We start from the raw sequence: 27,508 nt of genomic DNA, 5'->3' as shown, positions 1-27,508 counted from the left end.
CGATAGACGAGGACATCGTTTTAATTACAAATTATAATTTTTGTACGTTGAAAAATTCAACCTGTGGTTTACGTGCGTTAATTATTTAAATTGACAAATTCTACCACGTCACGATTTTTGAAATCGTGAATGACTTCCATCGGTGTTTAAGCTTCGAAATGTAGTATTTGAAAAAAGTTGAGCGTCAAATGATTATAGTTTGTCAGAAAAATGCGTGACAATAATACAATAGTATCAAGAATTGGTGAACAATGCAACATGGTCGATCGGTACACAAATTGTCGCTAAATTCTTCCACGTCACGATTCGTATAATCGTGAATGATTCCCAAATCGTGATATTTCATCTTTAAAATGTATTATCCGAAAAAAAATCGATCGTCAAATGAACAATGCAACATGGTCGATCGGTACACAAATTCTTACTAAATTGTTCCACGTTACGATTCGTAAAATGGTGAATAATTTCCAGCGATCGGTTTCTCCGTAGTTCCGAATGGAAAACATCGTCCCGATAGAGAAACGTTAAACAAGGAGGGTGTACCGTCCCCGATATAAATTCACGGAAGAAGGACTCGTTAGCCGCGGCGTTCTTCGTATCGATTCCCGCGGTCGACGCGAAGAAAGTTAAATTTCTCAGAGGGACGCCGTGGAACGCGAGGCGGAACGAGTCGGACGGAGACGGAGGGAGGGACCGAGGTGGACGGAGTGGGGGTGGAAGGCTCCCCGTTGGTCCCCATCGGCGGCGGTGTTACCGTGAAACGAGTTCGGAAACCCCTTTTACCGAATAAAAGTTGACACGAACCAAGGTTGGGCTCTGAGCCCGGCGCCGGCCACCCGGAAAAGTTGAAATTATAGAAATTTCAAATTTCCAAACGGCTGACAGACGACAAGACGTACTCACCGGGAAAAGGAGCCATCGAGCCGCTTGGGGGAACGTTTCTCGGTTCGCGGTCTCGCGCGAGAACTTCGCGAACTTGCCGCTGGGAAAATTGGAAACAGTATGCCGATGGGCCGGGAAAATTGTTTTTTTTTTTCCCCCATTGGACGCCACCACCGACACCCACGAAACGCGACGACTTTCGGCACTGCGGTCGCGTCCCGATAATCTCTGCTCGACGCTTCGTCGTTCGGTTCGGCGATATTTTCCACCGTTTTCGTCGCCGAACGAATTCGGAGCGCGTGCTTTCTTGTTTTTTTTTCGTCGATTTCCTATCTCGAGCGGAGTATTGTAATCGAAAAAATACTCGAATATTCTATGGCGAAATGGTACCTTTCGACGCGATTACGGTCACACGAGTCGGGGCAAAATTTTGGGTACAGTTGTGTACGTTTGTTATCGGAATGACAAGTCTCTTCGTGAGCGAAAGTTTCGAAGGTTACGTATGGAGAGAAGAGAATATCTTTTTCTTTCGATGGTAGCCTCGAATTTAGAAAACGACAACGTGGCACGAATATTCGAAGAATTGGAAGGAAACACAAATTGTGGATTAATTATTCAATTGGAAATGTTCCCGGAGATTGCAAATTGAAAAGTGTCCGTTTCGTGTCCATCGTACTCTCTCGTTTCGATCGTTTTTCTACGTCTGTCAATCTTAACTCGTCGGTTGATTTCCAATCATCCGAGTGTTGTCACTCGCTGTTGTTTATGCTCTCCCGCCCCCTTCTTCCCGCCCATTTCTGTCAATCGAGGTCTTTCACCTTTCTCACCTCCTAACTGCTATTCCGTCCAGCCATTGGCTCGAATTGTTTCCCTCTTTCTTCTATTTAACTCCTCTGTCCCATTTTCCTTATTTAGGTTATTGACCCACTCCTCCGCATCCTCCCCCTCCGTGTCACCTGCCCTTTGCCGTAACTTTACCAACGCTTAATGACAAGTCCACTAATCGACGGTGAACTGCGAGCGTTGCGAATTTCTGGATTCCATGAATAAACGTTTTCCATCGAATCTATTTATAGGTGTTTTACGATCGTTTTTTTAATTAAAAACGGACCAAATTTTATTCGATCAACGTACCACAAAAATAACCAGTATTTAGCGATTTATTTGCGACCTGTGCTCGATCGAACAATTATATTTGTTCGTCCAACGAGTATCGAATAACCAGCTATTTACTTTTTTATTCGTCGTTCGAAATTTTGATCCAGATACAAATTTTACTCGATTCTACTTCACATCTACGATATAGAATAATAAAAATTTCTTCTGTTTTCATTTACTACAATATATCGTAAAAGTTCCTATTTTTACAATTGACTACAATATAGAATCATAGAAGATATTTTCTATCGGTATTTTGTTTAATTTCAATGAACGTTGTACTATGAAGTACAAGTTGTGCAAATCCATACCAGTAAATTCCTGAAGTTAATTTTAACAATCGATCGATTCGTAACGATTAATGTATTCTAAGATAAATGTTCGAAAATGATTTTTGAAACGATACGGGGAAATAATTGCGGGGTTAATTCATTTGTTTTCATTACACTTCCAGGTCCTTCATTCTGGGGTCTGATAAATCCTGTGTGGCCTCTGTGCACCAAGGGAAGGAGACAGAGCCCTATCAACATCGAGCCTGACAAGCTTCTCTTCGACCGCCACTTGAGACCGGTGTTGGTCGACAAACACAAGGTAATTTATCGAGTGTTTCTTTTTTATTCTCGGCTGCCGTACTTTAGCCTCGGAGTATCCCTTTACAACCGCGGCAAAGTGGGATTGAATATCGGGATTAAAGTAAACAGGAAAATCGAAAGTACCGATTCTCACGAACTTGGACGAAGATAGAACAAAAACGTCGGTTGCGTGTAACTTTAAATAAAACGTAAGGGAAACGTAATTGTTCTATACGTTGGAGAGGTCTTTGAACCAATGGAAAATTTCTATTCGAAATTCAAACTGTGAACAAAGTATTGTTCTACTCGAAGGGAAAGAAATATAAAAACGAAAATTATATTCATCTGTAGTCGTCTCTAAATTTATTTTAACTAATTAACTCTTAATCTTCTCACCGATGAATCAATCGCAATAGAAAAATCCTCATTGTGGAGTTAATTTCACAATTTATTTTTCATATCAGTAAGTATATATAGAAATTAAATAAACGAGAAAAACAATTTTATAGAAGTGTCCACGAGAGTTAAAAAAAGTTTCTACTCGTACTATTTTCCCTAACTGTAGTACCTGAAGTAATACCGTTACTCGTGCTCGAGTGTACTCTTCTTTAGCTACAAGGTTTCACTTCCCTGGTATTTAAGCTTGGAAATATATTATTTGAAAAAAATCGAGTATCGAATGAACGGTGTCTCGACATGGTCGATCGAGGTACAGTGATTTGTTAATTTCACGAGAGTGCGGATAATCGAGAGAATTTTATTCGACGAGCACGAATAATGGGGATTTTATTGCACGATGCACGAAGGTGCGGGAAAGGCGTGTGTAAATGAGTCGTTCGACAATTCAGCTCCACGAATCAAGAGAAAAAGAGAGTAAGAGAAACACACAGAGAGAGAGAGAGAGAGAGAGAGAAAACGGAGAGAGAAAGAAGATAGGCAACGAAAGCATCGTCACTTTCGACGTTGCGGGAATGGGACGTTAAAGTGAAAATTAACATTTTTCGGATGATTTATTTCGTCGGAGACTTCTATCGGGAAAAGCGCATTCAACTCGGCACGAGTAGCTCCGCCGAGGGTATTCCCAGAGCTGTCGCCGTCTAGTAATGGATTTCGAATTCACCATGGACCGCTCCACTTTCTCTCTGTCCATTTTTCACCGGTCGAGTTCGTTAATTCGATAATAAATCCATTAATTACCGGCCTGCCTATTTAACGTTCGTCCCGGCCCCTCCGTCCGCCCGGTAATAACCTTAAGGCTGCAGAAACACTAATCTTCCATTAAGTAAACATTTATTCATCCCCTTCTACACCCCCTTCGCTAACCTTCCTCCGCGACGAAAACTCGGCGATTCGAAGTCTAGCCAGGGAATCGCGATCGATCTTGGCGATGACCGCAACTACGACATCAGTCACGGAACGCAACAATCTTGAGGAGCTTTTTAAACAATGCAGTACTGTCTGGAGCGTTTACAATTGAACGGTTTATTTTTGCTGTCTCGAATCCATATTTACGAGAATTTCGAGCGTTTATTATCGAACAGTACGTTTCTGAATTGTTTCGAATTTATATTTATGAAAATTTGAACCGGTTTTAATTGAATGGTATATTTCCGAATTGTCTGAAATCTATGTTTATGAAAATTTGAACCGGTTTTAATTGAATGGTATATTTCCGAATTGTCTGAAATCTATGTTTATGAAAATTTGAACCGGTTTTAATTGAATGGTATATTTCCGAATCGTCTGAAATCTATGTTTGTGAAAATTGGTGACACTTATGATTGAACAATAAACGGTTTTAAATTCGTATTTACGAATATTGGAATTACGTGCTGCGATGCATCGTGTTTTTGAATATGCAGCGTCTCGAGATTTTTCGACATAGACGGTATGAAACTTTGATGAAACCTTCGTCCAATAACAATAACCTGCATCAATTTCAAACGATGACAGTTATTACTTTCCTAAGAAATGAAAGTTGAAAAAAAAGTCTATTATAAAGATTTCAAGGCTTCGCTCTTAGTCCTTATCGCGTCTGGGTCTTCTCTGATCCAGAGAGACTTTTATATTACTTATATTATATATATCGTTAATACAGCTTTGCTTAGATATTGCGGAAGGTACGATAAAGTAACAGAATTTTTATTCGAAATACTTGCTCAAGCAGGGGAAAATTACGGGTAATAATTTTATGGGTCTTTTCAGACCCAGAGGCACTTATGTCACTCATTTGTACTATTAGCACAACTTTCCTTAGAAATTGCGAAAGGTACGATAAAGTAACAGAAATTTTTATTCAAAATACTTGCTCAAGCAGGGTAAAATTACGGGTATTAATTGTATGGGTCTTTTCGGACCCAGAGGCACTTACATCGCTCATTTGTATCATTAGCACAACTTTCTTTACAAATTACGAAAGATACGATAAAGCAACAGAATTCTTATTCGAAATATTTACTCAAGCAGGATAATATTACAGGTCGCAATTTAATGGGTCTTTTCAGACCCAGAGGCACTTATCCGGGCACTTACGTCACTCATTTGTACAATCAGCACAACTTTCCTTACAAATTACGAAAGTTACGACAAAGCAATAGAATTCTTATTCGAAATATTCGCACCAGCGAGGACGAAATTACGGGTCAGTTTGGACCCACGCGCGTCTCTCCCGTAGTCGCCCGAACCACCGGGAAGATTAATCCCGATCCATTGAACGAACGTGTACGGTAACTTTGTCACCGTAGGACGTGCATAGATGTAGAAGGGAACGAAAAAGGGGGAGATCATTGATTTCGCGATATCGACGCAAACGACCGGTTCATCCTGGGATCGGTTTCACTGTCCATTCGTTCCCCCTTCCGTTTTCGTTCCACGTTTTATCGAGCCGCGTTGCGTGGAAATTAACGCGACAGCCGATTTACGCGCGGCCATTTTCCGACGGGAAATTGATGCGCGTCGACGCGCCACGACGAGCCATGTAAATATTGTAAATCTTGTCGATGCGACTTGCAAACAGCAATGCGTCGCCGCCTTGATTAATCGCCGTTGGGTAATTAATGGCCGCACCGGCACCGAAACATCCCGCGATTTTATTCGGAATTTTAATATTGTTGACTTACATTTGTGTGCGAGGGACGAGCCTCCGCGTTCCTCTTGAATATTCATCGAAGAAGATCGAAGTTCCACTTTTCAGGCACACAGGAAGGGGCGGCCGTGTATTTGCGGGAATCCTTGGAAAGGTTCGGTTCCATCTCGTCTTCCTTCGGACACTCGGGCAATTTGTTTAACGGTTCAACGAACGCTTCAATCGGGACCGAGATGATGATTCTCGACCCTGGCTGTTAGGGAAGCTTAGTACGCTCGGTCGATGAAATATTTATTTATTTGGGGAATGTGTGTTTTTTTTTTTTTTTTGTAAGCGAGAACTGGATCGATTTGTATTTAATAAATAGTAAGGTGCAACGACGGTATTTGGAAAATTTTAAATGGTACTTCTTCTTGATAGTGCAGGTTAAATGCAAAAATAAGAGAATAAGGTTTGTGTTGAAGGAAATACTTATTTCTCAGGTAATTTGTGAGTGTTTTTTTTAAAGCGAGAACTGGATCGATTTGTATTTAATAAATAGTAAGGTGCAACGACGGTATTTGGAAAATTTTAAATGGTACTTCTTCTTAATAGTGCAGGTTAAATGCAAAAATTAGAGAATAAGGTTTGTGTTGAAGGAAATACTTATTTCTCAGGTAATTTGTGAGTGTTTTTTTTAAAGCGAGAACTGGATCGATTTGTATTTAATAAATAGTAAGGTGCAACGACGGTATTTGGAAAATTTTAAATGGTACTTCTTCTTAATAGTGCAGGTTAAATGTAAAAATTAGAGAATAAGGTTTGTGTTGAAGGAAATACTTATTTCTCAGGTAATTTGTGAGTGTTTTTTTTAAAGCGAGAACTGGATCGATTTGTATTTAATAAATAGTAAGGTGCAACGACGGTATTTGGAAAATTTTAAATGGTACTTCTTCTTAATAGTGCAGGTTAAATGCAAAAATTAGAGAATAAGGTTTGTGTTGAAGGAAATACTTATTTCTCAGGTAATTTGTGTGTGTTTTTCTGTTAGTTGTATTTAACAAACAGTGAGATGCAACGTTGATATTTTTTTCCTTTAAATGGTACTCGTTTCTCGTAATGTAGGTAATGTAAAATTTCAGGAAATATTTAGACAGTATCGTAGGAGTAATATCATATCGTTACCGTATTCCGATTAATTATAATGTTATTAATTGTAGATCCAAAGCCATTGTATTTTTGAAAAGTAAAGAATAATACGCGTTTGAATCGATTTTATGTATGTGTCTCTATTTATTTATTAGCAAACACTTATTGGCAAATTCCAATTTTGAACTGATTATAATTCGCAAGCACGATGCATAATTACTGACTAACTAAATTGTCCTATATTATCCACGGTGGGAAATATTCGGATCGAATAGTTCGGTAGGGATCAATTTTATCGAAAATATCTACGAAACGTAAAAGTTTTCAAATTTAATTTTCGACCATTTTTATTATACGTACCTTCGCTGTAAATGCAACTGCGAGCGAGATATTGTACATTTTACGTAATTGGGCGCTATATCTTCCTACTATAATACTTCAATTCTATCTCGAAACCCGACACTTTGTTTAAATACGCAGCTCGTTGTTCTAACCTCTCGCATTTCCTCTAACGCTTAATTTCGCTCTCCTTCTTGTACCAAGCAGCGGTATTTTTTTTTCTCGTATTTTTAAGTTAAATTCAAGTCTAAATTTAGATTGCATAACAGCAATTTCCTGAACCTCGCCCTTTCACCTTGTTTACCCTTACAGCTTGTGTACGTGAATTTCTATTTTTTTTCACCCTCGTCGCGGTAAATGGAGCTCGTTAAATAAAAAAGAAAAATAAGAAATAAAAATGCCTCGCCCTGATATACTCTCAAACATTTGCTACCCAACGTTTCACGTGAATGAAAAAGGATCATCGTTCCGCAAAAACGCATTAAAATCGCAATCGAACGATTCGTATTCTCCCTTTATCAATCTGTAAACTCGTCCCCTGAATTGTTAACGTGTATTTCCAAATCACTCTGTATACGGTTATAAAATATTCCGAGGCACGTCATAGGGTGAAAAAAAAGTCTTCCGACTCATTGGAAATTGTTACTTTTTTTCAAAAAAATCCGAAGTAAACATTCTTCGGATTTACGTACACACATAACTTAATCGGGTTGTAAAATATTCCGAGGCACGTTATAGGATGAAAAAAGTCTTCCGATTCATTGGAAATTGTTGCTTTTTTCAAAAAAATCTGAAGTAAACATTCTTCGGATTTACGTACACACGTAACCTAATCCAGTTACAAAATATATAAAATATATAAAATATATAAAATATTCTGAAGAATGTCACACGATGAAAAACCCTCCGACTCGTTGGAAATGGTTACTTTTCTCAAAAGAATCGAAAGGGAATAAAATATTCTTGGAATTGGTATTTATGTACACGCGTAACCTAATCGAGGGCAAGTACGGGGGGAAATACGAGAACGGTGATTGCGGAACGAAAGCTTCTTGATTGCGCGATGCGAGCAACGTTCGAAATATTTTTCCTCGTCGCTTCGCCGAACGATCTCGTACGAGATCTCCGATCGATTACGTTTCTGTTCCGTTGAACAACATTATTCGGTGCGGTTCTATCGGGGATCTTACACGCGTGCTTTTATCGCGTATTCGCGTGACATAACGCGACACGAGAATTTTACGTCTGTTCCAACTTCCCGTGGACGCGAAAGTGCAGCTGCGGAAATTGTTTTATGTAAATCGCGCCGCGACGGTGGCGGCGTCGGTGTTGGACGAAACGTACGTCGATACACTTCGACAAACGGGCCTGGAAACAGTCACGGACAACCGAGATATAAGATCAACCTGACCGAGTATCGTCCGAACGCGGTAGATTAGGTTCGATCGACCGGTACACGCCGCGTTACCCTCATATTTACGGTTTACGCGAACGTACCGTGTTTTTCGTCAACGATAAATAACTCCGCGCTGCATAATTACGATTTACAAAGCGCGACGGTGGCAGGGGGCGACGTAACGTTGAAATTTATCGAAACTTTCCCTCGTGAACCCCAGGTAAATTGGAAACCGGATACCGTTCAACGCCGTGATAATAAAACATCCCGCGACTCGCGAATTCGGAATATTTCGCGGCGCACTTGCTTTTAATTATAATATTGATACGATCACAGGATTAATATTTCACCATCGGTGAATCTCAATAACCTCGGAGGGGTTATAAATAACTTTCGATCGGGTCGAATGTTCGAAAGAAGGCGTTCCTCCCGCGCACGTGGTTCGGTTTTCTTCTTTTTTATTTTTATTAATTGCGAACGTTTCGAAATTCAATCGTGGGCACGGTACGTTAATTTTGAAGAGTTCCTTGAAATATTTATTCTCAAATGATCGCGATACGTGTGTCTATTTTAGTTTGAAAGAGTTCTGATAATCGTTGAGATTCGTAATTCTGTGACTTCGAGTATTCCATGTACGATTAATTTACAGTGAAGTTTTTTAATAAAACTAAACGATTTTTGAGATCGAATTGGAGTCGTTGTGTGTTCCAACAAGTTAGTGAAACGGTTGAGTATTATTTCACGTTGGAAGTTTAAATACATAAATATTGTGACAGACAAGGCATGGGTCTAAAAAGACCCAGCGATTCGTTCGTGATACTACTTCTTTAATTTAACTACTTAGCTATGCTTTTTGGATCGCAGAACCGATTAATTCTTCAATTGGCTCTCTGTCCGGATAATCGGGTTCCGAAGTAATTAAATGCAAGTGGTTGCAGATCGTCTATAGTCAGACGCCTTTCGTGCCCAACTTTCAAGCGTTCGTACAATAAATCTTCCTGTACAATTCAGTCTCCGTATTCAACTGTCTCACTGTCCTAACTTCGAAGAAAAAACATACTCCATTTTCATAAACGTCTCTTTGATATATGCGATACGCTTTTAAAACGGTGTTACTAAATAATATTAATTTATCCACAAAATTATACAACGGATCAGTCCATTTGAAATTAATCTAGTTGAAATTATCATTCCGTTTGACTTTCATTTGAAATTCCCACATTACGTAGTTTCGAAATTCATTCGGGTCCAATAAAACACACCGATCGAAGTTATCACTTCGTTCGACCACCGTTTGACATCTCCACGTTAAATATTTTCCAAATTCATTTATCTCGATTATCGGTGTATTACAGAATCTTGTTGTCTCAAAACTTCCATAAAAATCGGTATTACTTAGCAAAGGAGATCTAGAATCAATTTCAATACCTATGAAACGTGCCGATTGATTCGTACGATCGGTTGTTTTTCCACGTTGGAAAAATCACGTCACCGAAAGTCGATGGTTATGTCTCGTCGAAATATCGAGAATTGATGGTAAGCCACGGTCGATCGAAAGTTCTGCTCACGTGCCGGCAATCAGGGAGTCAGCTGAGACGGCCACGTGATTCGCTTCAATCGGCTGGGACGCGATTCGAGTTAGCGCGTCGCACGTAACAAACAAAACGTTTCGCCTTTGAAGCTGTGCTTCGCGCGTCTTTTACAAAAATCGTACAAAGCGCACGTGCCCGACGACGGACGGTGTTTCTCAAAAGGCCCGTGTCGGCCTTGTCCGCGCGCTTTCCGCGACGAAACGCTTCCGTTTGCCGACGACACGGGGAAACTTTCTTTTCAATGCTCCGCGTGTTGAAAAAAGCGCGAACAAGCTTGGAAAATAGAGAGCGAAATTGTTGTTTCGCAATGCACAGAATTCGTGCGACGGTAAGTCCTCCGGGACGCTCCCGAAATAATAAACGAAACATTTTATTTCTCTTTCTACGATATAAATTAATCTCGACGAACCGTCACTCTGTTTGTAGAATGTAAATATTGTAGAATTTTTCGTAGGGTTTCAATTCTCTTGTATCTAAGATAATTGTGTAACGAAAGGATTCGAACGATTCGAAACGCGAGGAGGAAGAAAAATGGATGGAGAATTTTTTAAAGAATTCTTTCGACTTGAAACATACAGCGATCGCACATTTATGGAATAAATGTCTTGAAAATTTGTGAAAGATCTACGATAAGTAAAATCCTTGCAGTGGATATATTCTACTTGTACAAAAATTATCGTGCAAGTGTTGTATGTTCGTATTTTTTATCAATTATAATTCTTGTCGTTTTTATTTTTTCAAAGGAAACATTGAATTCGTGATTTAAAAATTGTGATAAAATAACGAAACATCGGGTGAACGTACACAGATCGTCGACTCTCTTTCGATGAAACTTTGTGTAGTTAATCAAAATTATTTTCTCGCGACTTCGTACTTGTTCACCTTATTAACCGTCTCCGTTATCGAAGTTCGATAATAATAAAAACTTCTGGATATCGGGAAGTTTTCAAATCCTGTTATTACGAATTCTTTCTGTACAGATCGATTAACGAAAAACGAACGAATCGCTCGTGGAAGTCGTTCTCGTTGAGGCACACGGTTATTTACGGAAAACCTCGTTATTTGCGACGGTTGCTCGCGCGTTCGTGTCGAAAATTGCAGAACAGAGCTGTCAGGGATAAATTTTACTTTGATTCGTTTAATTTATACTGTGCCAAAGTTGCGGCCGGTTTTAATCTCATCTTTCGCTAGGCGGCGATTCAGTTTCGTTAATTCCCGCCTGGAAGCGAATTTTGGATTAATTCACTTCGCAACTTCGTTCGTTCGTTGGTTCGTTCGCTAGCTCGCTCGCTTTGCGCCCGTACTAAACAGGAAATTCGATATTTTTCGAACACGCGACCGCTAACCCCTGTGCATTGTAAGGGACAATACACTGGACAGACGTTTGCGTGTTAACGTTGCGTTGTTTTCTCAAAACGCGATCACGAAAGAACGAAACACACGTATTATTTGTGCACGTTTTAAGAACGCGTGTTATAAATTAAAAAAAAAAAAAAAAATATCAATATGTGTATTCGAAACGGTAAATTATTTGACCGATTTAGAGCAAAGGTTCTACAAATACGTATTATAGTATTACTCGTTACAGAGACGATATAATTTACTCCTTTTTAAGGTCAAATTTCTCACCATACAAACGCATTTCAACTTGTCTGACCATACATCCATAATTGCCAGACTATACACTCGCATTTCCACTTGTCTGACCATAGACGGATGTAATACCGCTTGTCGGGGCATATACGGGGGTTCTACTACTTGTCCGACCATAGAGTTATTTGCCTTTTAAACAAACGCAAGAGCAATAAAGTGAGGTGAGTTTTAACGCAGTTATAACCATTTAACGAGGCCCTTGCTTTTTTAGTTTTCGTCCCTTCTTCGTTACTCGAGGTTTAAGTAGAATTGTCCCCGCCTACAGTCAGACAAGTAGTATTACTCTGTCTATGGTCAGAACAGTAATACTACCCCGTCTATGGTCAGACAATTAATAATACCCCGTCTATGGTCAGACAAGCAGTATAACCCCGTATATGGTCAGACAAGCAGTATGACCCCGTATATGGTCAGCCAAGTAGTATTACCCCGTCTATGACCAGCCAAGTAGTACAACCCCATCTATGGCCAGACAAGTAGCATAGCCCCGTCTATAGTCAGACAAGTAGCATAACCCCGTCTGTGGTCAAACAAGTAGTATGTCCCCGTTTGTGGTGAGACAAGTAGTATTACCTCGTCTATGGTCGGACGAGTAGTCTGCGCTACTATAATAGTTATAACATTGTTAAAAATCATCGCGTTTTAATGCTCTCGTGCTCGTTTGAAAGGCAAACAACTGCGCTATCCGACAATCTGATCAACAATTTGCTAACTGTTTTCTTAAACACGGAAAATAAATTTTCCTTAATTTTCGATTTAAATTATCAAGAAAACTTTCCTCCCGCAATTGTTTCAATTCGTCAATTCAAAAACCAATTGAAACGCAACAATTGAACGCGAGAAACGGGTCTAGCAAATTCTAAAGAAAACACAGCATAGAAATAAGCTTCGAAACGTACCAGCGAAAACCCTAATCGCAGACTCAAGAAGCCTTGGAAGTTCAAAAGGAACCAAACCCTATAATAATCGAAACTTCTGTACATCGGGAACTTTTCAAATCCCGTTATTACAAACTTCACACCGACTGACAATTTACACCTATAAAATAATTCTAAAGACCGTTTAATGGCAGTACCTTCTCCCACGACCGATACGTTCCGTTTTCTAAACAACCCAAGCGATCGTTTGCAAATATTATACAATGAAACAACACACAAAAGGAAAAGAACGATACACCCCGCGACCAAGATGAGAAACCAGCTTCAAGAGAATTTAAAGTTAGGTTCGAAAAGCGAGAAGTTTCTTAACCGTACGAAACAATGCCCGGAGTGCTTCGTATACTTCAATGATTAAACAATTTCGTTGGCTCTGTTTCTCTTTCCCTCCGCGGGGCGTTACACTGTTCCTCAACGATTAAACAGTTTCATTGACTCCCGCTCCCACTCTCGCGAGAGATTTTATTGTTACGGTTTCTCGATTGCACGCGAATCGAGGCTGCTCGAAACGAAGCACAAGTTTTTCGAGTTTATCAAATAACACCACTTCGCGAAGTAGCTTTCGTGCAAACACTCGTTTCGAGCCCCGGCCGCGAGGGTCGTTTACATTCCCTTCCCTTTTCTTTGCTCCCCCTCCGCTCGACTCTTTCGTTTCTGCCTACCACTCCATCATTCGCGGTTAAGAATTCTCCGGCTCGGAGCCACGATGCATTCGGGCCAAGACTTTTGTTTCTTCTCATTGCCATCGCGAGTCTGTTGCAATAAAACTACTTGTTAGGACTTCTCGAAGACCGGGTTTACGATACGGGCGCCGCTTGGAACACCGCTGCTTTTACGCCGGCATCTGGGAGAGAAAGTTTAAGAAGATTTGTAGCTAAACGAGGTGTCAGGGTCCTAGAGCTTGATTTATTGGCACGGAACTTTTGCATCTCCGAGGGCTTCCGTGGACCGTATGCACGGCACTGTCTCGCTTCTTCATGTTCGATGGCAATTGTTGTTTCGAACGTCTACGGTACGGTGAACCGAGTTCTAACAATTCGATCGTTCGATAATAGTAATACGCTCGATTTGATAAACAAACGACGTGTATCGCTCTCGAGTCAGATACTTTTATTTATTCTTTTAATCGTCTTTCAAAGTCGAAACAATTGAATTATTTGGTAATGGTATTAGCGTCGATGTGACAAATAAATAATTATCGGTCTCGAGCGAGATATTTTTATTTAAGTCTTCAATCATCTTTGAAAGTTGTAACGATTGAATTGTTTTCGAATCTTGAGAAAAATTAACACGAAGTGCATGGTGGTAAAGAAAATTAATAGAAAAATTAAAATATCACTTGCAAATACCATTGTTCGTGTTTTGTATCAAACACTACCGTGTATACCAAAGAATGTTTCTACAATGATACTCGTTTTACGTTTTTGATAAATCATCAATTTGTACACAGTATTGATAATTGAATGAAATAATTCACTGCATCGTTTTTCGATAAAGTTTCGAGAGTGTAGATGGTACGATGAAAATGATTCTGAAATTTTTTTACTAATCCTTTTTACTCGCGTTACTCTCCACGGCGAAGCAAGAAAAATTCATTCAAAGAATTTATATTGCCGGTAGTTTTCGACACAGCATTGGATGGAGTGCAAGTTTAGAGGTGTAATTCGATCGTTTAAGTTCGGGTTACCGGCGCTAAAAAAATACGCATCGCTCACTTTTACGTGCTCCGCAAACCTTCGGAGTTTCATCAAATCCAGAAGAGTGGAACAATTTACGAATATTCTCTGGTAAAAAAAGTAAACATCGAATAAGAATATTTTTTCTTTCTCTCTCTCTCTCTCTCTCTGTGAAATTTTATTTTCCATGCACACGTATTATTTCCTCGCGTAAACTCAGTTTCGTACAGATCCCCCGACCGAAATTAACGTCCCCTTTATTCTCCAAAGATAAAAAGTGTTTCCTTAATTTACCTCTCCCTGAAAAAAATAAACAAGCAAGAACACATCCAAATAAAAAAAGAAAAAATCCCTCGTTTCGCGTTATAAATTTTCGCGAACACTATTTCGAAACGCCTTGGAAATCGAATCCATTTTAAATACATCTCGTGCGACCAGAAATCCATACAACAGTTTCTATAAAATTTAATAGTCTTAATACCATATTTATTAATATCAAGAAATTTGCTACACTTTTTGCTTCTCCCGTTACTTTCAGAAACAATATTAATCTCCTACTGTATTTTCTGTACTTGTACGTACAAAAGAATTTAACCCATAAATAAATAGAAAAATAACTAAAATTCCAAGAGAAAAGGAACGTTCGGGTAACTCTCTCGCGATCGGTCAAATTTCGGTTTTCCAAGCGGTCGGGGGTACGCGACACGAAATTCTTTCGCGATGTAGCTCTCTCTCTCTCTCTCTCGTTGGGAACCGTTTCATCTTTGTGGAAAAGTGTCGCGAGACCGGGCCGCGGCGAAAAGAAACGCGCATAGTTCGAATTCGTCGGGGCAGGACACAAAGTGCCTTCCGCGGAAATGCCCGTGAAAAGGTTTAAACGCGCACCCGGGGGATCGTTTGCTCTTCCTCTGTTCTCCTCTTCTTCACCGTGGCACCAGCCCTCCATTCCCCCTCTCTACTCACACTCTCTCTCTCTCTCTCGCCCAACTCGCCACGCTGCTGGTGCGCCGCGCTGCTCCCACGGCGCGGAGTCAATCTTTCCGGGCGCAAGTAGCCGCGTTCTCACGAGGCGAGCTCATCGGATGCATTCTGTCGCTTTGAAACGGGCCACGGACCGGGGACTCTTCATTGTACCGGCCATCCCCTCCCCTGTCCCCCTCCGGAGCTACCCTGCCGGGCACAAAAGCGCTAAAGGGAGCACCCTCGAGTGTTCTTCGTCCCCGGCTCGCTCCGGTTAGCCACCGTCGCACGCGTTGTTTGAGCCAGACAATCGCCAGTTCGCCAAAAAGGCGCACCGTAGCGCCGTTATTACGTCAGATCGACGCGCCCCCTGGATCGCTATACTTCGCGGCCAAAGCTTCCGCCGCGCGGTTACATTTCCAAGGACGCGACGAGAATGAGGACGACGACGACCACGGGCTCGAAATTATACATTTAAAGGACGAAAGAAACGGTGAAATTCTACCGCGGAGAATTTTTCCTCTTCGATTCGTACTTTTTAGGAAATTACACTTTGTATTTGCCTGTTTGAGTGTTTAGGACGCGTATATGCGTTCGGAGAACGTTATGGGTATGGACTGTGGACGTGTATATGCGACTAGGAAAAGTTAGCGGTGTGAAATATGGGCGTATATATACGAAGAGCAACAGCTATTGTGTGATAGACTGTGAACGTATATATGCGACTAGAGGAAGTTATCGGTGTGACATATGGACGTATATATACGTCTAGAGAAAGTTATCGGAGCGAAATATGAACGTGTATATACGAACAGACACACCTATTGTGTGATATACTGTGAGCGTATACATACGACTAGAGAAAGTTATCGCTGTGAAATGTGGACGCATATATGCGACTAGAGCAAGTTATCGCTGTGAAATGTGGACGCATATATGCGACTAGAGAAAGTTATCGGTGCGAAATATCGACGTATATATTCCAACAGAGACAGCTATTGTGTGGTGAACTACGAACGTGTATATGCGTCCAGAGACAGCTATCGGTGTTGACCATGGACGTATATATACGACTAGACAAAACTATTAGTACGTACCATGGACGTTTATATGCGTCGAGAAAAAACTATCGGTGTGGACTATAGACACGTGTATGTTCGAAAATAACTTTCATGTATTGTTCAATTCGGCGTAAAATAATTACAATGATAACTTTATTGCATATTGTACGTTCAATCGACAGAGTTCACTTCAACATAAAAATATTCCATCTGCAGTAATCGCAAACGCTGGACGATTTCTTCGGCCGGGAGTATTCGGTACTCAAAGGGTTAAAAGGGTATTCCAGTCCAGAGATCAATTTTGTAGGTACCATTTGGTATTTTCTTTTTCTTTTTTTCTTTAAGAATCATAAAGATCTTATTGCGTCGGGATTTACGGTGTGATTTTGATCTATATGCAAAGAGTGTACGTTACTTTTTTCATGAAAAAATATTTAAAATTGTCAAAGACCGGATGAAGTATTCGACAAAAATTGTTTGCGATCGGGCAATAAATCGGGCGTAAAAAATTGAACAGTCCGTTTAAAAAAACCAAATTGACCTCTATATCTCTCCAACGCCGCCACCTATAAAAAAAAGACATTGTTACCATAAAACACCTTGAAGCTTACAATTTTTATCGGTAAATTTCTCGTGTGCTGTTTAAAGTAATAAAAACGATTCAAGTGGACGGAACGTACACGTGACACTCTCTACGTAAATATTATATTCCAGTACGATATTGTACTTTAATATCCCGAAAACGCGGGAATAATTTCATTCTCGATCGTACGAAATTTCTCCCGCGTACGATATTTCGAGATTAGATTTTTCGCGATTGTTTATTCGCGAGAAATTAGTTTCGAAATTCCATCGCGTATTTCGGTGCACCCCTGTACCGTCGATCAATATTTCCGCGGGTTAATCGATCGGAATGTTCGGTACAACTGCCCTCGAATTCTCTCCAACGATTCTTTGGTACGTGCCATTGTGTTTATACGGGGTGGCAAATTATCCGCGGATTATTAATGCGGCAAGTCTCGCGTGTCCGCGTAATTAATGCGCTGTTTCGAATATTAATTTCTAAGGAAGGTATCACGATGCGAGCCCAAATGGATCTAGTCTGACGCATCCCGGTAATGTAACTATTAATCTTCACGGTATAAGCGTGCATGTTACGAGGACCGCGAGACAAAGGACAAAACCTTGATACCTCTAACTTGTCTCCTCGTATTTTGTCCTGGTTCGTATCCGCGTTTGCGTCTCGGTCCTTGCTTTGCAGTGATAACGCTGACAGTTTCGTTATACCGAGTCCCGTGACCGGTGAAAGATTGCAGAGTTTTCGTTTCACGGTGACACACGAGAAAGTATCGAAGGATAATTTATTCGGTTTGTCGCGCGTCTGGTCATCGTTGCCCCGTTCCACTGGATCCCTATCTGAGAAATCGCGTACAATTGTACCCACTGTCGATAAATTTACCGTAAGTCATTTTTAACATTCTCCACACCGGTGGTGACAAATACTACCACGGTTCGCGTAAATGCAAATTGAGAAACGAAAGTGAAAGCGGAGGGAGAATTTTTTCCTCGTCGTAAACTAATACTGCCGTACTAGTAATCGTCGAGGGTGTAAAAATAATTCCTACTTACGTATCGGATCTTCGTTAGTTCAATAAACGGCGTATAATTTTAATATTCTTTTCAAAAGTGATTATTTCGAATATATCACAAACATCCTGTATACGCATGGCGATTGAAAACAAATGAAATATTTTGATCTCAATTGCGAAGTGAAAGTAACTATTAATTAGAAAATATTGAAAATCTTCAATATGAAAATTACTTACAAATCATAGTAACAGCGACGACGCGGTTCGCTACAAATTATTTCGGACAAATATACCGTAAAATGAACGCGAAAGCTTCGTCCCGGTGGTTTCTAAAACTACGCGAAAAAAAAAATTGAAACGCGTCCAATTCTTCTATTGGACGACCGGTTCGGATATACCGTAGTCGGCAGAAGTATTCGCGACAAGATCGCGGTGCAGAAAAAGCTGCCGGAAACGTCGTCAGCCTTAACCGGTGGCCGGAAACCGCAGTGACGTCACATCTGGTCCCGCGCTACTTAAACACAGCCCCCTAGGTCCGTTTCGTAGCAGCTCGGTACCCACACCCCTTCGCCCCGTCCTCGACCCTCCCTCTCTCCCCCCACCTTTCTATCCGCAAAACCGTGGGTACGGGGTGGCTCGTGAATTTATACGGCGTTTAACCCGGTTTAAACTTTGGCACTTAAATTAAACAATAGAACGAACCGCGCCACCAACTCCCGGAGTCGAACGTACGTCTTCGGCCGAACGGAGCTTCCTCTGTTCTCTTTCCCATTCGCCGACTCGACCAGTCCCCTCCCCTCTACCCCCCACCACCGCGTTTCGACGCTCCCGACCAACCTTGATTCGTCCCGATTCACCGGGAACGTCTACGGTCTAACATTGTCGGACGGGGGCGTAATTTCGCAATCGAGACTCGCGTTTGAAGGGAATCCTAATTCTCCGACAGGCGGCGCGATCTGTCTCGACTTCCGGCCGCGGTTCGTTCCGTATGTGTGTCAGCGGAACACCGGACCGTTTTGAAATATCTGCGGACCCACGTACCCGATTTATTGACTTTTCCCGCCGTTATCCGCTCCGGCGATTCCTCGACCGATTTTCGAAGAAAAATTAAAACCGCGACGAGATTCGCTGAATCGACGCCGGATGGAGAATTCGTTGCTCCGAGGGTGATCGTCGATGGCGTGGGGGGTGATTTTTTGGAAAATGAATTTCTCGTCGATGGAGAGGGAGTAGTTGAATTTTGTAATCGAGGGATTTTTTTAGTACGGTTTCTTGTTTCTTTCGTGAAACGATGCTAGTGGATTTCTTTTAGGTAAATTTATTTTTATCGGTATTGTATAGTAATAATAATCATCATTCTTTATTTTCGGATTAATTCTCCACACAAATCGATTTTAATAATTGTTGCTGCGAATGGTAATGCCCTTTCGAGAAGTTTCCAAACATTCATTTTGCAATCTTGTAATATTTACTCGTATATACATTCACGCAGACCAAATTTATCTTTATGAAATTTTTTAAAATAAAATTCTATTCCAACGAAACAATCTTTCCCGACATGAACCAAAAAGCAACCTTGACCGATGTTTACTTCCTCATCCTAATTATTAAAAAGAAACTTCCCCGGTAATGCCCTTTCGAGAAGTTTCCAAAGATCCATTTCCCTTAAACACAATTATCGAGTTATCCACGATCTCGAAATCTTCCCCACGTTCTACACATACATACATACATACACACTCACAAAATTTATATTTCTAATATTTTTGAAAGCAGTAAACTATTACCAAATATTATTTATCTATTAAAATTCCATATCAAAGAGACAATCTTTCCTCAACACGAACGAAAAAACAACCTTAACCGATGTTTACTTCCTCATCCAAATTATTAAAAAGAAACTTCCCCGGTAATGCCCTTTCGAGAAGTTTCCAAAGATCCATTTCCCTTAAACACAATTATCGAGTTATCCACGATCTCGAAACCTTCCCCACGTTCTACACATACATAAATACATACACACGTACAAAATTTATATTTCTAATATTTTTGAAAGCAGTAAACCATTACCAAATATTATTTATCTACTAAAATTCCATGCCAACGAGACAATTCTCCCCGACATGAACCAAAAAGCAATCTCGACCGATGTTTACTTCCTCATCCTAATTATTAAAAAGAAACTTCCCCGGTAATGCCGTTTCGGGAAGTTCCCAAAGATCCATTTCCCTTAAGAAGTCCAGTTATCGAGTTATCCGCGATCTCGTAACCTTTACCGCGTTGTAGTTTCCTCCCTCGGTTACAGTCGGGGATATTCTTTCGTTGAACGCGGTCATCGTACGCGAATAAACCGCGAAGTTCGCGGAAGCGAAGTACGGGCGTCGGTCAGGCTGGTTCCGCAATCTTCTTTCCGCATCTCCCATTTCCCTCGAAATCATCCGTATCTCTTACAATTCCGTTGGAAATCCAAGCCAATTACACCATAAGTATACCGGGGTAAGCTCCCTATAAATTCGCTTCAATGTTTGCCATAATAGGAACCACAATAAGCGCGCAACGGCCAAAGCTCGCGGGCCAATGAAATTCCGCGGGGCATTCTTTATCCATCGAGGTAATTGAAGCCGTGCGTTTCGATAAACCCCGAGACTCGAGAAACCGTTGCGTATAAATCGTCGTAACCGCCGTATAAACAGAAACGGTTGTTAGTTAATTCGACTCGGCCCGAGAAGGGTTTCGCGGAGAACGAAACGCGTTCGAATCGGGGGGTGAACGAAGACACGGAGGGGTCTCTCGACTCGGTGTCGAGGTCGTTGAATAAAATATTAATTAACAAACAACGTTGCGTTTCTCGTCGTTCTACGAGAAGTTTCGAACGTTCCGTCCCCTATTTGCCGCGTTCGATCTTCGCTGACCATCTGACCCAGTGAATGATACATTTGGAGGTCTAAAGAAAGAAAGAACTTCGATCTCTATTTACGAACAAAGTGTTTTTGTTGTACTTGTTTCGGTTGAAATTATTCCCAGCGATTCTTACTGGTTGAGAATAGAAAATTATCGAAAGAGTCAAACTGAACGCGAAACTCTTGCAGTAGTGGGTAAATAATTGCTAGAGTGGAGTAGAAAATAACGAGATGGAAAAGAAGGAAATAAGTAAAACGTTCGAGTTGGATATTTGTATGGTTTTCTTCTTTTTACTTGTATTTCAAGGTGCGGGGTATTTGTTGGGAATGGTTGTTTAAATTATTGACAATTTAATGCGCAATAAATTTTTTTATATACACCATTTGGATCGCGAAACGTTGCTCTTAAATAGCGATGGATCTAGATTCATCAGGGTCTGAAGTTTCATTACCTCGACAACTTTTCTTGTTTTTCTGAAACGTTAATAAAACTGTGACAATCGGAATAAACTCTAAGAAAACACTTTTGTTTGGAAGTATTCGTTTACAATTCGTATAAAATTTGTTGCAAAAAGCGTAATGTTACTTTGTATTAATTTTTTCACGTCATCGCGCGATGCGATCAATTGCTAAGGGTACACGATACTGTGGGATGCGAAATAGAATAGGGTGTAAAGTACCATAGTCGAGGATCTGACAGGGAATTGATTGGAAACCTGAGACCGCGAAGACGCAAATTTCTTTTCAAACTTCTCCAGTTATGCGAACAGTATCGCTAAAAATATCTATTGAAATTCTCCGAAGCTGGAAGGAAACAACGCTAAAACATCGATTGATTTTAAATGGGAATTCGAGCTGCGTAAACGTAACGAGTAACGAACTTGCTAACACCAAGTACAATAGTCGCTCGTCCACCGCTGAACAAAATTAATCCGCTAATAGAGGTTTCCCATTTCCCCGCTTTGCTACCATCTCGTTCCAATGATTTATTCCTTACCGATCTCCAACTCCTTCGAAAGTATACTCGTGTTGATATTGTTAGCTATCTTCTGCACTATCTTTGACAGCATTTATCTCGTTAATTGTACAACAGTATTTATAGGACTTTTTCCGCTCCAATTCGTTGCCTGAATCATCATCTCCCTTAAAGAGACTATCTTTTTCAAGAACAACCTATATTAGTAAATATTCCAACAAAATTGTATATCTTTATTCTTTTTTTTTTTAATTGTATCAAAATTCTCTAAGTTTTAGTATTCCTAAACGAGTGAGAGGAGAAATTTTTTTCTTTTTTACTTCACTTAAGTAAATTATCCTTGAGGAGGCCATTTTTTTCGGAGGTAACTTATATAAATATCCAAGCAAAATTTTACATTTCCTTCGATCATTTTTTGTAAAACATATTCTATGAAAAAGAATGGTAAATTTCATAATTTAACGTTCATAAATCCTTCGATGTGTAGAAAAAGAAACGAATCGATCGTTACACGCGATCTTTCTCGGCGAGGTTCACTATCGTTCGCATAAATCACCCCCTTAAGGAAACCATCTTTTTCAGGTGTACCTTGTATAAGTATCCCGGCAAAGTTTTACATTTCCTGCACTCATTTCCTTACGAAAAAAATTCAATGAAAATTCTAATAAATTCCATAATTTAACGTTCGTAAACCCTTCAATTTCTAGAGAAAGAAACGAATCGATCGCTACACGCGATCTTTCTCGCCGCGGTTCACTATCGTTCGCATAAATCACCCACCTATGGAAACCATTTTGTTCAGGTGTACCTTGTATAAAATATCCCACAAAAATTTTACACTTTCTTCGCTCGTATCCCGACGAAAAAAAACAATTCTACGAAAAATTCTTAATTTTGAATTTTCAATTCTTAAAAATCCTCAAGTTCCAATCCCTCTCGCATAACTCACCCCTCTTAATAACACCACAATTTTCAAAGGCACCCTGTATAAACATCTCACCGAAGTTTTACATCTTCCTCGCTCGTTGTTTTTCCAAAAAAAAAAATTGTACCAAAATTTCCCAAGTATTAGCATCCAAACGATCTTAAACATTCCTCGATCTCTCGTCTCTGTTCCAATCCCTCTCGCATAAATCACTCCCATTAAAATCACCCCGTACAAATATCCCACCAAAGTTTTACGTTTTCTCCCCTGTGTTTTTTCCAAAAAAAAAAAAAATTTTTTCAAAATTCCCAAGTATTGACATCTAACCGCGCGAAATAGAAAAGAAGATCGCGCGATCTCCCTCGATCTCTCGTCTCGTGTCTCTTTTATTCGCGATGTCCCGATCTCACTCGCGTTGTTCCACGAAAGAACCACCGAGACAAACAAGAGCAACGTCACATCCGATTCCGTTTCCGCGGGCGAGGCCAATTCCCGAACTACCAAAGCGTAGCTTCCACCGGTGCAGGAAGCTTCTCCCCGTCGATCGCGCGAAACTTTCCTTTGATCGCTCGGAACTTTCCGTACCCCTGCCGGCAGACCCCGAAAAGAAACTTACCAGTCGCATTAATCACCGACGCGCCGATGAACTTCGCGAGGAAAGCTCCCCGGCTCGCTGGTTACCGCGCAGCGCTTGCGCTCCTTGCGCAGGACCCTCGTGAATTTTCGCGCGGATAGAAGGAGAGGGAGGATAGGAGGCTAACAGCCGCCAGAAATCGCGATGACGATTGTTCGTCGTGGACGACTTCTTGGAACGAAGAGGGAGAAGTGAAAAGAAGGGATGATCCACCATCCCCTCCCCTCGACTGAACTTTGAGCCCCGTCGAAAGAACGCCACCCTTTGTGCAGAGGATTCTACCTCGCGGAACATCCCTGCGAGTCTTCCGGCGGCCTCATTGATCCGAGTTCGGAGTCGGCGAGAATGCTCCTCCGTGGTGAAAAAAAAACGACAGGATCCGCTCTTCCAAGGAGGGAGAGATCGAGACCGTGGAAGGGAGGAGAATTGTCGAGAAAGGGTGGAGATCGAGAGGGTGGAGACCCATCGCGAAGTAATGAGTTATGTACCATCGGTTCTTTGCGTCTACGGACCCCTTTCGTCGCTCGTCGAGGGTGCCCGAATGCTTGGAATTCATTTAGGATTCCGTTAATCTTGTTCCGGAAAGAGTTTACGTCCACGAAGGAACATTGTCGAACGAAGGTACTGTGCACCGCTGGTAAGACGACAAGCGGACGGAACGCGGTTACGCGATTCGGTCGTCGTGGATTAACCACGCCTCCGCGCGTACCTATTCTTAACCCCTCCCCGTAAAATGACGTCGCGAAGGGGTGACGCGATCTTCGAGGATATTTACCTCGTTCTTCTGCGCGCGAACTTCTTCTCGCTTGTGGCGTTAGTAGTGTACGTTATGTTGTTTGTATTCTCGTGCTGAGTTGTTACGGAATGACAATCTAATCGAAATATGGGAGACGACAAATCAGATCGAACACTCGCATTCTTTTATTATACTATGATATTCAACCATTCTTGAATGTTATAGCAAATGGTACGAAATATTCATATTATATACTATTATATAACGTAGTAAATATTAAACATTAAGAACACTAAGCGATGGCCTTATAAAAATTCTATTTGAAAATATTTGTCGAGACAATACCTCGACGTAACAATTAAAATTCACTTCTAGACTAATTTACATATTTTGCGATACATATTAAATTATATACGACGAAAGGAATATATAAAATTACTCTTACCGGTGACTCGAAGCATTGAAAATGAAAACAATTATGCGATGGTTTTACTGTATTTTCGAAACGAGTGTTTTTTCTCCCTGGTAATAGCGCACTATTGTGCCACGGAACAAAGAATAAAATTATTTACAGTAAACTACGTTCTTTGTTCCAAAAAATACATTCACCGATACAACTTATCGTAAAATGTATTCTGGAACAGGATGAGAGTCGTTATTTACAAATTAATTGACGGCCAGGGTCTAGGTCTATTTTTACTCGGGTATGCCTACACACGGTTCTATTCTATAATACTTTGCTAACTGTCTGGCCGAGCACGATTCAATTCTTCTCGTCGCGCGAAAACACACGAGTCCGACGTTTTCGCTTGATGTCTGACAACATACAATCCTGTTATAGTGTACATTCGTCTGAATTTACACAGACCAATTTCATGTGCCGTAATTCATTTGTCAAAAGCGTTAAAATATTTCAACATTCGCGAAACGTTTGAGCACCGAGATTTAATACCTTTAGATTTAATCTCGAAACGTTCGGATAGCGTTGTTACCCAACGAATCGTTTTGCAATTAAATTTAACAATGGTAGGCCCAACGTGAAACGACACTCGTCGACTCTGGTAATTAAGATTAACCGTGGTCCACGAGTGTTATTTCCCAAAGAAACTACCTTCGTCGGGATCAAAGTGGGTAACATTTACCGAAATCGATAGTCGTACGAAACTTTCTTCTTTCGCGAAAGATATAGATCTACGGATGAGTACGATTCAAGTCGAACGTTGAAGATTATATTGTTCTCAAGCGAATATAGCGATAGTTATCGATGAAAACTATTAATTATTATAAATATACTAATCACACAGTGCGTGGTTTTGTAAACTTTTGGTAGAATTTTGTTTATTTAAATAAAAGTTCTGACGAAGTGCAGGAACATTCAGCACTTCCATGATATTTTACATATAAAAGTAAAAAGGAAAAAACACAATTTCCTGCAAATATGAATGTCACGGGATTTATATCGATTACAGATTTCAAAATAATTTTTAATATTCCTAATATTTTTAATATTCCTAATATTTTTAACATTCTTAATATTTTGAATATTCTTGATATTCAATTAATGTTTCGATATTAAACACATCTCGAAATAGCCACTTTGATCGCTTTTGACGTCTACCTTTATATTCGCTGTTCCATAAAACAAAGCGTCACAAATACAAGAATACGAATTGCCTCAGCACCGTCGCTCAGTCAACTCGCATAATCTACTTTGTAATCCTCAAGTACTTCCGTTCAAACTCTTCCTCTTCAAAAAAAAAAACCCCCGAACAAGAAACGAAGATATCTCTCGTAAAGATTAATTCGTCCACAAAAACAATTATCCTCTTCTTTATATAATCGAGAAAATTATTATTCCATTCAATTATTCTTGTTGTTACTATTATTATTACCATTATTATTACGGTTCTATCGAATTATTATTACCGTTATTATTCTATTAAATCATTCTTTATTATTATTACTATTTTCATCATTACTCGATCGAATTATTACGGTCAACGTTATTAAAACGAAACGAAGCGTCGTAAATTCAAAACAAAAAATTCCTTCGATCAACGATCTCGCGTAATCCACTCCGTACATCCCCGTATACTCGCACTTCCCCCTGGAAAATCTTCTTCGAAAAGAACTCGACCGAGAACAGGGATACGAGCGACGAAGTCGCGCGAGAAACAGAAATAATCTCGAGCTCCTCTCATAGAGTGGAATTCGACGCCGGCGGGAACGAGGAGGTGAAAAATACGCGTGGCCGTTTGTCAGGAAAATGCTGCGCGAATTTTTGCGCACATCGGAGCCAATAATTCAAGCGGCACGGCGTTGCATCGGAGCTGGTTCGAAAATTTACAAGCGGGAAAACGTCGCGAATGGAAAACTGTTACGTGGGGTAGACCGGTTGGAAAGACGCGGGCGAGAACGGGACAGACTCGGGTTATACGGGGTCGGTGGCGAAACAAGCGCGACGAAATGGAAACGGCGCGAGCGGGGTTAATGGGAGAGCCCGGGAGCTCGTAAGGCGGATAAAGACAGGGCGGCGTAAGCGTGGCTCGCGGGGACGGAAATCTATTGCAAAATAATAAGTTATCTCCTACCCGGTGACTTTTGCCGACGCGTCGTCCGCGGCTGGTTTCTCTCCCCCCGAGGTTACCTCATTATTTCTAACTGATGACGCCATAATTCAGCTACCCCGCGACGTACAAGAAAATGGACTTCCCGGCCTCGTCTTGCAGGGTTCGCCAGGCCGCCAGCGCGACCGACACGGCGCACGGTGTCTGGCCTTGCTATTCCGTCCAATTAAATGCCTAATCAATTATCCACCGGGGACGAGTTCACGCCCTTTCTTGCTCGTGGCTCCCGAAACACGTTCGGCTTGTTCGCTCGAGCCACGCGGAACGAATTAGCGCGATATCGAGAGAATCGTCTTGGGAACGATATTTTATCGGTGACGCGTCCTGCACGGGATATACGAAACGGTTGGATCACGTTTCGGGGGAATTGTGGAGAATTTGGTGATATTTTTTTTTTTTTTTTTAAAGGGGACAATTCCAGAGACGGTGAGTTTTTTTGTTTTTTTTTTTTTATTTGGAAAGAACGCGTCCAATCGGTGTTGTTTACGAACCAAATGTGGAGAATCGTGTCTAGAATTTAGGAATGAAAATTTAAACATTCACGAGCACAGGGGTCCTGTGCTCCATGTATTTTTTCCACGTTCGGTGTTTATTTCGAGAATGTTTAAAAATAGGGTGTAATTAAAAGTGGATATGGTTGAAGTGGGGACTTCGTTTGAGTTTTTGTTTATTAGGGTGGATAGT

General features: G+C 40.8%; 1 protein-coding gene across 2 annotated transcripts in view; it reads left to right on the top strand.

The window, feature by feature from the left end:
• The window catches only part of Carpa (Carbonic anhydrase-related protein A), a 334,325-nt gene that overhangs the window by 226,221 nt on the left and 80,596 nt on the right, over nt 1–27,508 (top strand). For both annotated transcript variants that reach the window (XM_076312333.1, XM_076312332.1), the window contains exon 3: nt 2,495–2,631. In XM_076312333.1, coding sequence (XP_076168448.1) covers nt 2,495–2,631 — 137 coding nt within the window. The remainder of the gene's footprint in view (nt 1–2,494; nt 2,632–27,508) is intronic.

The sequence above is a fragment of the Ptiloglossa arizonensis genome, chromosome 5, assembly GCF_051014685.1.
Source record: "Ptiloglossa arizonensis isolate GNS036 chromosome 5, iyPtiAriz1_principal, whole genome shotgun sequence".
NCBI classification, from domain to species: domain Eukaryota; kingdom Metazoa; phylum Arthropoda; class Insecta; order Hymenoptera; family Colletidae; genus Ptiloglossa; species Ptiloglossa arizonensis.
The sequence above is the reverse complement of the archived record's forward strand: the minus strand, read 5'-3'. Positions and strand labels throughout refer to the sequence as shown.